The sequence below is a fragment of the Chanodichthys erythropterus genome, chromosome 3, assembly GCF_024489055.1.
Source record: "Chanodichthys erythropterus isolate Z2021 chromosome 3, ASM2448905v1, whole genome shotgun sequence".
NCBI classification, from domain to species: Eukaryota; Metazoa; Chordata; class Actinopteri; order Cypriniformes; family Xenocyprididae; genus Chanodichthys; species Chanodichthys erythropterus.
Genome location: NC_090223.1, coordinates 67,993,737 through 68,006,695, shown reverse-complemented (window position 1 = coordinate 68,006,695; position 12,959 = coordinate 67,993,737). Strand labels below are relative to the sequence as shown.

At 38.1% G+C, this 12,959-nt stretch overlaps 1 protein-coding gene across 1 annotated transcript in view; it reads right to left on the bottom strand.

The window, feature by feature from the left end:
- The window catches only part of LOC137006201 (gastrula zinc finger protein XlCGF57.1-like), a 703,714-nt gene that overhangs the window by 85,472 nt on the left and 605,283 nt on the right, over positions 1 to 12,959 (bottom strand). Inside the window, exons 7-8 of the mRNA XM_067366789.1 lie at positions 10,755 to 11,135; positions 9,878 to 10,670 (exon numbers count right to left, since the gene is read on the bottom strand). Of these exons, the coding sequence (XP_067222890.1) occupies positions 9,878 to 10,670; positions 10,755 to 11,135 (1,174 nt within the window). The remainder of the gene's footprint in view (positions 1 to 9,877; positions 10,671 to 10,754; positions 11,136 to 12,959) is intronic.

The window sequence follows — 12,959 nt, the reverse complement described above, 5'->3', positions numbered from 1 at the left end:
CATGATCTGATGATAAGAGCAAACCATTAGTAACTCTAATGAGAGCAGTCTTAGTACTATGGTACGGTCTAAATCCTGACTGGAAATCCTCACAGATACTATTTATTTCTAAAAAGGAACATAGTTGTGATGAAACTGCCTTTTCTAGTATTTTTGATAGAAAATTTGAAATAGGCCTGTAATTGACTAATTCTCTAGGATCAAGTTGTGTTTTTTATTAAGAGGTTTAATAACAGTCAGTTTAAAAGTTTTTGGTATGTATCCTAGTGATAAAGATGAAATAAAAAAATTAAGAAGAGGATCTATGATCTCTGGAAGAATCTCTTTCAATAGCTTAGTCAGTATAGGGTCTAACATACATGTGGTTGATTTTGATGATTTAACAAGTTTAGACAATTCTTCCTCTCCTAAAGCAGTAAATGAAATGAATTTTTCCTCAGGGACACTACAATGCACTGTCTGACACAATACTTTAGTAGACGGTTGCATGGTTATCAATTTTTCTCTAATATTATCAATATTTCAATTAAAGAAGTTCAAAAAGTCATTACTGCTGTGCTCTTTGGAAACATCAGAAGTTGAAGCTTTATTTCTTGTTAATTTAGCCACTGTATCAAATAAATTCCTAGGGTTGTTTATTTTTTTTCTAAAAGTTTTGAAAAATAGGCAGATCTAGCAGTTTTGTAGGCCTTTCTGTACTCAATCATTTTCTCTCTCCACGAAATGCAAAATACTTCTAATTTTGTTTTCTTCCAGCTGCGCTCCATTTTTGGAACTGCTGTTTTTAGGGCCCGAGTGTGCTCATTGTACCATGGTGTTGGATTAATTTCCTTAATCTTTTTTAAACGCAAAGGAGCAACTGAATCTAATGTGCTGTCTTTAGTGGTAGAAGTGATGGTTCTACCATATTTATAGCAGGGAGGCAGTTTAGCCTCTTTGACTAAATGTAGTATACACTAGACTAGATAATGATCTGAGATGTTGTCACTCTGCTGCAGAATTTCATCAGCATCAATATTGATTCCATGTGATAATATTAGATCTAAAGTATTATTACGACAGTGAGTGGGTCCTGACACGTGTTGTCTAACACCAATAGAGTTTAGAATGTCTGTAAATGCCAATCTCAATGAGTCTTTTCTATTATCTACATGGATATTAAAATCACCAACAACAAGAACTTTATCTGCAGCTAGTACTAATTCTGATAGAAAATCTGCAATTTCTTTGATAAAGTCTGTATGGTGTCCTGGTGGCCTGTATACAGTAGCCAGCACAAATGTCAACTTACAAAATGTTACGTAAAGCACCATCACTTTGAAGGAATTATATTTGAAAGACTTCTGGCTGATACTGTAAATATTACTATAAATTACAGCAGTACCTCCCTCTTTGCCTTTCTGACGAGGATTGTGTCGATAATAATAACCTTGAGGACTAGACTCATTTAAAGTAATGTAATCGTCCGGCTTTAGCCAGGTTTCTGTCAAACATAACGCATCTAGATTATTGTCTGTGATAATATCATTCACAATAAGTGCTTTTGAAGAAAGTGATCTAATATTTAACAACCCAAGCCTTATCATTTGTTTATCATTACTATCTCTATTTTTATTTGTTGAACATCAATTAAATTTTTACCATTAAATGGGTTTGGAAGGTTTTTGTTTTTATTAATTTGGGGTACAGACCGAGTCTCTATTTGATAATATCTAGGTGTAAGAGTTTCTATGTGTTGGGAATTATATGACTTCTGTAACGTGAGGCAGCTAGCAGACGGTCGGTTTAGCCAGTCTGTCTGCTTCCTGACCTGGGCCGTAGTTTGTCATGTTTCAGCTCTAAGACTATGTGCCATATTACTAGAGAGAAGAGCAGCACCATCCCGGGAGGGATGAATACCATCTCTTTTCAACAGGTCAGGTCTGCCCCAAAAACTTTTCCAATTGTCTATGAAACCTATATTATTCTGCGGACACCACTTAGACAGCCAGCCATTGAGTGATGATAACCTGCTAACTATCTCATCACTCCGACGAACAGGACCAGAGCAAATTACTTCTCCTGACATTGTACTTGCGAGTTCACACACCTCTTTAATGTTAATTTTAGTGATCTCCGACTGGACTGAGAATCCTGTTGAAAGTGCACTAGTTATTGGTGATTCTAATACACGGAACATGAAAATAGAGACACCAGCCACCATAGTCACATGTTTGCCAGGAGCCAGAGCACTTGACATCAAAACAAATTTAAAAGTGCTGGCTAATGCTAATCGTAAATATTCTAAAATTATTATTCACGTCGGCACAAATGATGTTCGACTTCGCCTCACGTTACAGAAGTCAGATAAATCCCAACACATAGAAACTCTTACACCTAGATATTATCACATAGAGACTGTGTCTGTACCCCGAATTAGTAAAAACATAAAACTTCCAAACCCATTCAATGGTAAAAATGTAATTGATGTTCAGCAAATAAAACATAGAGATAATAATGATAAACAAATGATAAAGCTTGGATTGTTAAATATTAGATCACTTTCTTCAAAAGCACTTATTGTAAACGATATTATCACAGACAATAATCTAGATGTGCTGTGTTTGACAGAAACCTGGCTAAAACCGGACGATTACACAACCTTGAGGACTAGACTCATTTAAAGTAATGATTATCGACACAATCCTCGTCAGAAAGGCAAAGGGGGAGGTGTTGCTGTAATTTATTGTAATATTTACAGTATCAGCCAAAAGTCTTTCAAATATAATTCCTTCGAAGTGACGGTGCTTTACATAACATTATGTAAGTTGACATTTGTGCTGGCTACTGTATACAGGCCACCAGGACACCAGACTTTATCAAAGAATTTGCTGATTTTCTATCAGAGTTAGTACTAGCTGCAGATAAAGTCCTTGTTGTTGGTGATTTTAATATCCATGTAGATAATAAAAAAGACTCATTGAGATTGGCATTTACAGACATTCTAAATTCTATTGGTGTTAGACAACACGTGTCGGGACCCACTCACTGTCGTAATCATACTTTAGATCTAATATTGTCACATGGAATCGATATTGATGCTGTTGAAATTCTGCAGCACAGTGACGACATCTCAGATCATTATCTAGTCTAGTGTATACTACATTTAGTCAAAGAGGCTAAACTGCCTCCCTGCCATAAATATGGTAGAACCATCACTTCTACCACTAAAGATTGCTTTATAAATAATCTTCCTGATCAGTTTCATCGCCTTAGCATACCAGACCTCGATATTGCTATTGCCTCTGTCTTTTCTAGCACATTAGACTCAGTTGCTCCTTTGCGTTTAAAAAAGATTAAGGAAATTAATCCAACACCATGGTACAATGAGCACACTCGGGCCCTAAAAACAGCAGTTAGAAAAATGGAGCGCAGCTGGAAAAAAAAAATAGAAGTATTTCACATTTCGTGGAGAGAGAAAATGACTGAGTACAGAAGGGCCTTAAAAACTGCTAGATCTGACTATTTTTCAAAACAATTTTTAGAAGAAAATAAACACAACCCTAGGTATTTATATGATACAGTGGCTAAATTAACAATTAATAAAGCTTCAATTTCTGATGTTTCCAAAGAGCACAGCAGTAATGACTTTATGAACTTCTTTACTTGCAAGATTGATCATATTAGAGAAAAATTATAACCATGCAACCGTCTAATACAGTATTGTGTCAGACAGTGCATTGTAGTGTCCCTGAGGAAAAATTCATTTCATTTACTGCTTTAGGAGAGGAAGAATTGTCTAAACTTGTTAAATCATCAAAATCATCCACATGTATGTTAAACCCTATATCGACTAAACTATTGAAAGAGATGTTTCCAGAGGTCATAGATCCTCTTCTTAATATCGTTAATTCATCTTTATCACTAGGATATGTACCAAAAACTTTTAAGCTGGCTGTTATTAAACCTCTGATTAAAAAACCACAACTTGATCCTAGAGAATTTGTCAATTACAGGCCGATTTCAAATCTCACTTTTCTATCAAAAATACTAGAAAAGGCAGTTTCATCACAACTATGTTCCTTTTGAGAAAGAAATAGTATCTGTGAGGATTTCCAGTCAGGATTTAGACCGTACCATAGTACTAAGACTGCTCTCATTAGAGTTACTAATGATTTGCTCTTATCATCAGATCGTGGTTGTATCTCTCTATTAGTGTTACTGGATATTAGTGCTGCATTTGACACTATCGATCACAATATTCTTCTAAACAGACTCGAAAACTATGTTGGCATTTGTGGAATTGCATTGGCATGGTTCAAATCATACTTATCTTACCGTTATCAGTTTGTAGTAGTAAACGATGAGATGTCATATCAATCACAAGTTAAATATGGAGTACCGCAAGGCTCAGTACTAGGACCGTTGCTTTTCACTCTAACACCATGCTTCCTAATGAGATCTCCCAAAGGTAGCATGTACAGTTTTCATTGTTACGCGGATGATACTCAGCTCTATATTTCTTCACGCCCTGATGAAACTTACCAATGCGCTAAATTAACAGAATGTATAGCTGATATAAAAAACTGGATGACCAGTAATTTCCTACTACTAAATTCAGAAAAAAATGAGATTCTAATTTTTGGACCAAAAACTACTTCACGCAATAACCTAGAATACTGTCTAACACTTGATGGCTGCTCTGTTAAGTCTTCGTTGTCAGTTAGGAACCTGGGTGTGCTCTTTGATACCAATCTTTCATTTGAAGGCCATGTTACTAGCATCTGCAAAACCGCATTCTTCCATCTTAACTTCATCTTAACATTCTTAAAATCTAAACTACGACATATGCTCTCAATGAAGAATGCAGAACAGTTAGTTCATGCGTTCATGACCTCAAGGCTAGATTACTGTAACGCTCTACTGGGTGGTTGTTCCTCCCGCTTGATAAATAAACTACAGCTCTTACAAAATGCAGCAGCCAGAGTTCTTACTAGAACTAGGAAGTATGACCATATTAGCCCAGTTCTGTCATCACTGCATTGGCTTCCTGTTAAACATCGTATATATTTTAAAATCTTGCTAATTACTTACAAAGCACTAAATGGTTTAGCTCCCCAGTACCTGGGCGAGCTCTTAAAGAATTATAGTCCTTCACGTTTATTGCGATCTCAGAATTCAGGCCAGCTGATAATACCTAGAATATCAAAATCAACCGCAGGCGGTAGATCCTTCTCCTATTTGGCACCCAAACTCTGGAACAATCTTCCTAGCATTGTTCAGGATGCAGACACACTCTGTCAGTTTAAATCTAGACTAAAAACACATCTCTTTAACCTGGCATACACATAACACATTATCAATTTATATTTTCAAATCCGTTAAAGGATTATTAGTCTGCACAAATGAGGTCAGCCGGAACCAGGAACACTTCCTATAACACCAGATGTACTCGTTACATCAGAAAAAGAATGGCATCTACGCTAATATTAGTCTTTCTCTTTATCCCGAGGTTTACCGTATTCAACCGGATCTGGGCCGTATCCAGCTGAGACCAAGGACCTGTGCCTTGACACGACCACAACGCAGCCCTGAAGTATCAGCAGAGATTGAGTCGACTAGATCATCCATTGAGAAGGCCTCATCGACACGACAGCCAGTGCCACAGTTCCTCAACAGACCGTCCATACCAGCGTGATGAATACGATCCTCAACTGGATGGAACTGAAATAAATACTTTGATTGTTGCGATCCTATCAGACTTATGATAGCAACCTGATTGTAACAAAGCACTGTTTGCCAGAGGAAAACTGGACCCCCGACTAAGCCTGGTTTCTCCCAAGGTTTTTTTTCTCCATTTTAACACCTATTTGCCACTTGTTTGCCACCTGATGTCACCTGTTGGGAGTTTGGTTTCCTTGCCACTGTCGCCTTTGGCTTGCTTACTTTAGTTGACATTTGACTTGACATTTGATATTCAACAGTATTCTTGACATTTATTCAACAGTGCTTTGATCTGCCTGCATTGACACTATTCTTGAAGAGCTGCTGTGCAGCAAAAATTATGTACCAGTTATCAATGTAAAGCCACTTTGATACAATCTGCATTGTAAAAAGCGCTATATAAATAAAGGTGACTTGACTTGACTTCTTCAGCTTGACGGCATCCCTTACTTCCAGTGTCCACTACCGGGTTCGGGGATTGCCGCCACGGCAGGCACTGAAGACCTTACGGCCACAGCTCCGAACGGCCGCGTCGACAATGGCGGCAAAGAACATGGTCCACTCGGACTCCATGTCTCCAACCTCCCTCGGGATCCGGTCGAGGCTCTTATTCTATGTCTGGGGATTGGGTCACAGAGGCCCCTGCCTTCCTCCCGATTGGTAAGACCCGGCCACCAGGCGCTCGCATGCGAGCCCAAACCCTGGGCCTGGCTCCAGGGTGGGGCCCTGGTTGCGCCATACCGTATACCGTATGATACCATACCGGAGATCTAACGGACCTAGTTTTTTTAAAAACTTCTGAACTGCTCTTAGGTCCTAGGGAGACCCTAACAGGGGCATATAGCCCCCGACAACATAGCTCCTAGGATAATTCGGGCACTCAAACCCCTCCACCATGTTAAGGTGGCGATTCAAGGAGGAGATTTTATAAGTGATTTTTTATTAGTTATTCCATGTTCAGATAATATTAATTTTGTGAGCTTTCAATGTTCACGTGTGTTGTCCTTCCAGACCAGAGTTTAATCATCTATTAGTGTCATTTGGTCTATCACAGTGTGTTGTAGGCCCTACACATGAGCGTGGTCATACTCTTGATTTTTTCTTAGCACAAGACTGTTTTGTTTAAACCTACTTTTTCTTAATGGTCAGGCTGCTAGATGTTTTTCAGTCCTTGTTCTGGTATGGGACCTGAGGAGTTGATTACCCAGTTTAACTCTTCATTTTCTAATGTTTTGAATTATGTGGCTCCTTTGAAATCTAGGAAGAAGAAAGTCAAGACTCAGCCCTGGTTGAACAGCAATAGCAATACTCTTAGGCAAGAGTGCAGGAGGGCTGACCATTAATTGCTCAAAGATAAGTTACAAGTCTCGTATAAATCTTTGAGAGATTGTTTGATGAAGTTTCTAAAAGTAGTTAATTGTCATAATTCAAAAATACTCTTTTCTACTATTACAGTACTTCAACAAATTGTCCCTCCTTCAATTTCTTTTTCTTTGGACACGTGATTGTTGGAATTAGCTCTCGGATTTTATCTGTTAGTAATGATCCTGCTACTATTTGTTGCTCCTTTGAAAAAATTGAGTTTTGTTCCTGTGTCTCTGTCACAACTTCAAGACATAGTTGCACAAATGAAGCCTACTTATTTCTCATGTGATGTTATCTCATCTGCTTTAGTTAGGAGGTGGTGGTCTCAATTAGTCCAGGCGTGTTATCCATTGTCAGTAGTTGTGAATCTTGATGCCATGACATGAATAACTTTTGTCCTATTTCAAAATTATCTTTTATTTTAAAGATATTAGAGAAAATTGTATTTGTACAATTGAATGTTAGAAATAATATCTTGATAGATTTCAATTAGGCTTCAGAGCTGGTCATAGCACAGAGTCTGCTCTATTGAGGGTTTCAAATGATATTTTATTAGATGTAGATTCAGGTAGTCCTGTTGTTCTATTGTTAGATCTCAGTCCTGCTTTCAATACAGTCGATCATGTTAAGATTTTTGATAAGCACAGTATAAATTACCATCCGTATGCTGATGATTCCCAAATTGACTTCTCTATAAAACATGGGGAGCTATCTTCTCAAATCTTTGTTTAACTGTTTGGCTGATGTGAAGTGTTGGTTGGCAAACAACTTTCTCCAACTGAATGAAGACCAGTCAGAGTTTGTTGTCTGAGGATGTGAGATGGATTCTAATAACAACCTATTATTGCTTCCTGGGGAAAAACCTTCCTTTGTGAAAAATCTTAATTTTTGACTGAGCTTAAATTTGATCATCAAATCTTAGATAAATAGCCAAGTTGATGTCCATCCTCTCTTTGAATGATTTGGAGAAGGTTGTTTGTGCCTTTGTGTCTTCTCGTTTGGATTATTGTAAGTCTTTGTATCTGGTGTGAGTCAGGCCTCCCTCTCTCATCTGCAGCTGGTTCAGGACTCTTTTAACTGGTACCAAAAAAACCCCCACCATATTTCTCTTGTATTGATTTCATTACATTGATTATCAATTTGATCCAGAATCCAGAATAAAGTGTTGTTGTAGGTTTTCAAATCTCTCCATGGCTTGGCACCAGAGTATATTTCTGATTTAAATAGTTTACATAAACCTTTGAGATCTTTTCACTCCAATGATCAGTCTTGTCCGGCGGTTCCTCTAGGGTCATTTCAGTGGGTGTTAAAAATGTATTTATTTTCCTTAGCTTTTAATAATGTGTTGTAAACTGTATGTATGTTTATTTTTTGCTACTTTCATGTACAGCACTTTGATACCCACTGTGGTTTCTGAAAATGCTTTAGAAATAAAGTTGAGAGTGGCATATTTAATCTAAATGTGTATATCAGAGGTAAAACAGAACTTAAAATCATTGTTTTACTTTATTACTTTGCTTACGCACAGATAAGAGTGTGCGTATGGTACGCACATATTTATGCCTAATTTATTTTTTATAAGTCCTGATATATGCGTGGAAAATGTGTACCCACATTTTAATGCCTTTTTTGTGCGTACACAACGGTTATTCATCAGGCTCCAGAGGTGTAAACAGGTCTCTGTCTCCCTCGTCTACTAATGATGCGAGGGGTGGTAAGCATAAATTGAATTGCAACGTAATCAGTTATTCTTTCATTGGTCCTCTCTCGTTTTTGCATGTGCTCATAATTTCTTTGTATGAGAGCTTGGCCTAAAATGATGTCACACAATTAAACACAAATAAAACAATTGACTCCAAGCACAACTACGCAATATGCTTACAAAATCTTTAAGACATTTTTAATATTTGAATAAAAGGTGAATATTAGGGCTGTGAATCTTGGGGTAGACAGCGATTCGATTCAGAATTCACAAGGTGTTCGATTTGTTCTCGAATGATTTTTATAAAATTCAGAATGATTCTATTCGAGACGATTCACATTAAAATTTGATGCAATGCGATTCAATTAATTTGATTCGATTCTGCATTTTTATATGCATTGATTAGGGTTATTGAATTAAAAAAATAATTATATTTAAACAAGTTATGAAGTCAAATATCGAGCTTCCACCAGACCACCTTCCTTATTCAAGTTATGAAGAAGGTGTAAACTGGCATCGGGTCAATTACACTTTTTCCATAAGTTGAATAGAGAAGACATAGAACGTAGCATAAGCTTTGAGAACTGCAAGAGTTTTACATTTTTAACATTTAAGAGGCTGTTGTGTCAACATTGATTTATTGCAATATTGAGCTGTTAAATTTTACTTAGATTTTAGAAAATAAACATGATTTCCATTAATCAATTTTTTTTTCTTATTTTCACTGGCATTTCTGGACTAGTGCATCTTTGAACCTAAATTCAGCATGAGTAAAATACTTCAGTACAGTTAAAATCAGATACTCCATGACTTTTTCTCAAGTTTCTTAGAAATGGTATCTTGTAATGGAGTAGTTTTCATTGTAAAGTATGTGTACTTTTATTCAAGTATTGTTTTCAGGTACTCTTTACACCTCTGCTTCCACAGCAACAACTTCTAAAAGTTCAGTTCAGTTCTCTTTCAAGTGAATCCTCGTGTGGCTCTTAAGGTTACCTTTATATATGAAACTCTTTCCACACTGATCACATGTAAAAGGCTTCTCTCCTTTGTGAATATTCATGTGTTCCCTAAGGCTTCGTTCCCGTGTGAAGCCATTCCCACACAGACTGCAGATGAAAGGTTTCTCTCCAGTGTGAGTTCTCATGTGGTCCTTAAGGCTTCCTTTTTGACTGAAACCCTTTCCACACTGTTGACAGGTGTAAGGCTTTTCTCCAGAGTGAACTCTCATGTGGACTATAAGGTTTCCTTTTTGACTGAAACTCTGTCCACATTGTTGGCAGGTGAATGGGCTCTCTCCAGTGTGAATTCTCATGTGGACTGTAAGGTTTCCTTTCACACTGAAACTCTGTCCACACTCTTGGCACGTGTAAGGCTTTTCTCCAGTGTGAATTCTCATATGGATTTCAAGTTTTCCTTTCACACTGAAACTCTGTCCACACTCTTGGCAGGTATGAGGCTTTTCTCCAGTGTGAATTCTCATGTGGATTGCAAGGCCTCCATTTTGACTGAAATTCTTTCCACATTGTCGGCAGATATATGGCTTTTCTCTAGTATGGATTCTCATGTGGACTTTAAGGTTTTCTTCACATGTGAAACTCTTTCCACACTGTTGGCAGGTGAAAGGTTTCTCTCTAGTGTGAATTCTCATGTGGCCTATAAGGCTTCCTTTATGACTGAAACTCTTTCCACATTGTTTACAGGTGAAAGGCTTCTCTCCAGTGTGAATTCTCATGTGGACTATAAGGTTTCCTTTTTGACTGAAACTCTGTCCACATTGCTGGCAGGTGAATGGGCTCTCTCCAGTGTGAATTCTCATGTGGTCTTTAAGGCTTCCTTTCACACTGAAACTCTGTCCACACTCTTGACAGCTGTAAGGCTTTTCTCCAGTGTGAACTCTCATGTGGATTTTAAGTTTTGCTTTTTTACTGAAACTCTTTCCACACGCTTGACAGGTGTGAGGCTTCTCTCCAGTGTGAATTTTCATGTGGGCTGTAAGGCCTCCATTTTGACTGAAACTCTTTCCACATTGTCGGCAGATATATGGCTTTTCTCCAGTGTGAACTCTCATGTGGACTTTAAGGTTTTCTTCACGTGTGAAACTCTTTCCACACTGTTGGCAGGTGTAAGGTTTCTCTCCAGTGTGAATTCGCATGTGGACTTTAAGATTTTCATTTCTAATGAAACTCTTTCCACATTGTTTGCAGGTGAAAGGTTTTTCTCTAGTATGGATTCTCATGTGGATTTTAAGGCTTCCTTTATGTCTGAAACTCTTTCCACATTGTTGGCAGGTGAAAGGTTTCTCTCCAGTGTGAATTCTCATGTGGTCTTTAAGGCTTCCTTCACGTGTGAAAATCTGTCCACATTGCTGGCAGGTGAAATGCTTCTCTCCAGTGTGAATTCTCATATGGACTTTAAAGTGTTTTTTGTGTGTGAAACTCTTAGTTCCTGTCTTTTGAACTCCTTTTTGTGAGGAAACCTGTGTTGATCTTTCTTCTATCATGAAATCATGATGTTCATCATAATGTTCTTTCTCTTCTTCCCTTTCATCAAGTTCATGACTCGCTTCTTTCAGTGACATTAGATCTAGGACAAAAATAGACATAAAACAATTTAGACAGTTAAAGCATCAAAACCAACAACATGTTCTATACCCTATCCTATCCTATCCAATCCTATGGATCAGGGATGGGCAGGTTTGGTACTGGAGGACCACTGTCTTTCCTCCCTAATCAAATACACCTGCCTGTAATTTTCAAGCATTCCTGAAGACTTAAGGCCGATTTATATTTCTGTATCACGTGTACGCTGTAGGCACGGCATAGGCTGCGAGTACCAGGCGTAGCCTGATGTGCAACATCTCTGTGCTATAATGTAACAACACGTCAATTCTACGCAGACTGCAATCGCTGTGATTGGTCTGTTAGAATCCCTCCCTCGGGTCAAAAGATTGGTGTGGAGCAATCTGAGAAGAGCGAGTGTGTGGCAAGGGGGGCGTGGTTCTGCAGCGGGAAAGAGAGGCAGGAGACGAGCGGTGCGTAAGTAGGTCAAGTGCAAATGTTAAACACTCATTGCAGTAAATGACATGTGGAGACCAGATAAAGCCACCAGGAAAAAGGAAGTGGCTGAGAGAGAAGCTGTGCATCCTCCGGAGGTCGCATATGTCATTGAGGCTGTATCATTTCAGAAAAGTAAGTAGGACTCTCCGAACGTGACCTTGGAATGCATCCTTCTTTCGCTGCTGCAGATAGCCCACAATTCTTTGTGTCGCTGTTAACAGCCATCATTTATTTGAAAAAATAAATAAATGGTGGGGTCAGCAAATGTACATACACTGCGTTCCAAGTTATTATGCAAGTGACATATCAGTAAGATTTCAGTACAAAAAACATTCAGATTTTAGTTTTTCTAAGAAAATGTTTGTTTGTTTATTTATCCATGTCTTTTTAGATAACTGGTATCAATCTCAGACAAAATAATTTACCAGATCTATGGAAACCCTACTTAGAGGTTGTTCCACATTATTAAGCAAGTCACAGTTCTCGTGCAATATGGGGAGGAAGAAAGATCTTTCTGAAGATGAAAAGCATGAAATGGTGCAATGTTGTGCAAAAGGAATGAAAACAACTAATATTGTGAGAAACTGAATGGAGATTATCAAATTATCATAAGATTTGTGTGTGATCAGAGCACAGCAGAACTTGGTCAGATAAAGTCTTATTAAGGAAAGTTCATGTCAAAAAAATTAATTGTATTAAAGGGGTGGTTGCATGCGATTTCACTTTTTTAACTTTAGTTAGTGTGTAAAGTTGCTGCTTGAGCATAAACAGTATCTGCAAAGTTACTGCGCTGAAAGTTCAATGCACACAGAGATATTGTCTTTTAAAGTTATGGCAGTTTAAAGCCTACAAAAACAGGCGGTTTGGACTACAACGAGCTTCTTCCCGGGTTGGTGACATCATAAACCCTTGCTATTAACATAAACACTGCCCCCGGGAACACGCAACAAAGTGGGCGAGGCCATGTGGCGCAGCATAATGAAAGCGGAAGAGTTGTTTACACCGAACGCGAGCTGTGCGACGCGACGCATCAAAAGATATAGAACCCATTATAATCTGTGATATTTTCTACACTGGATGCGGTGCTGAAGACAGATTCCAGAATCTACACGAGTTTAATGCTGGATTTACAC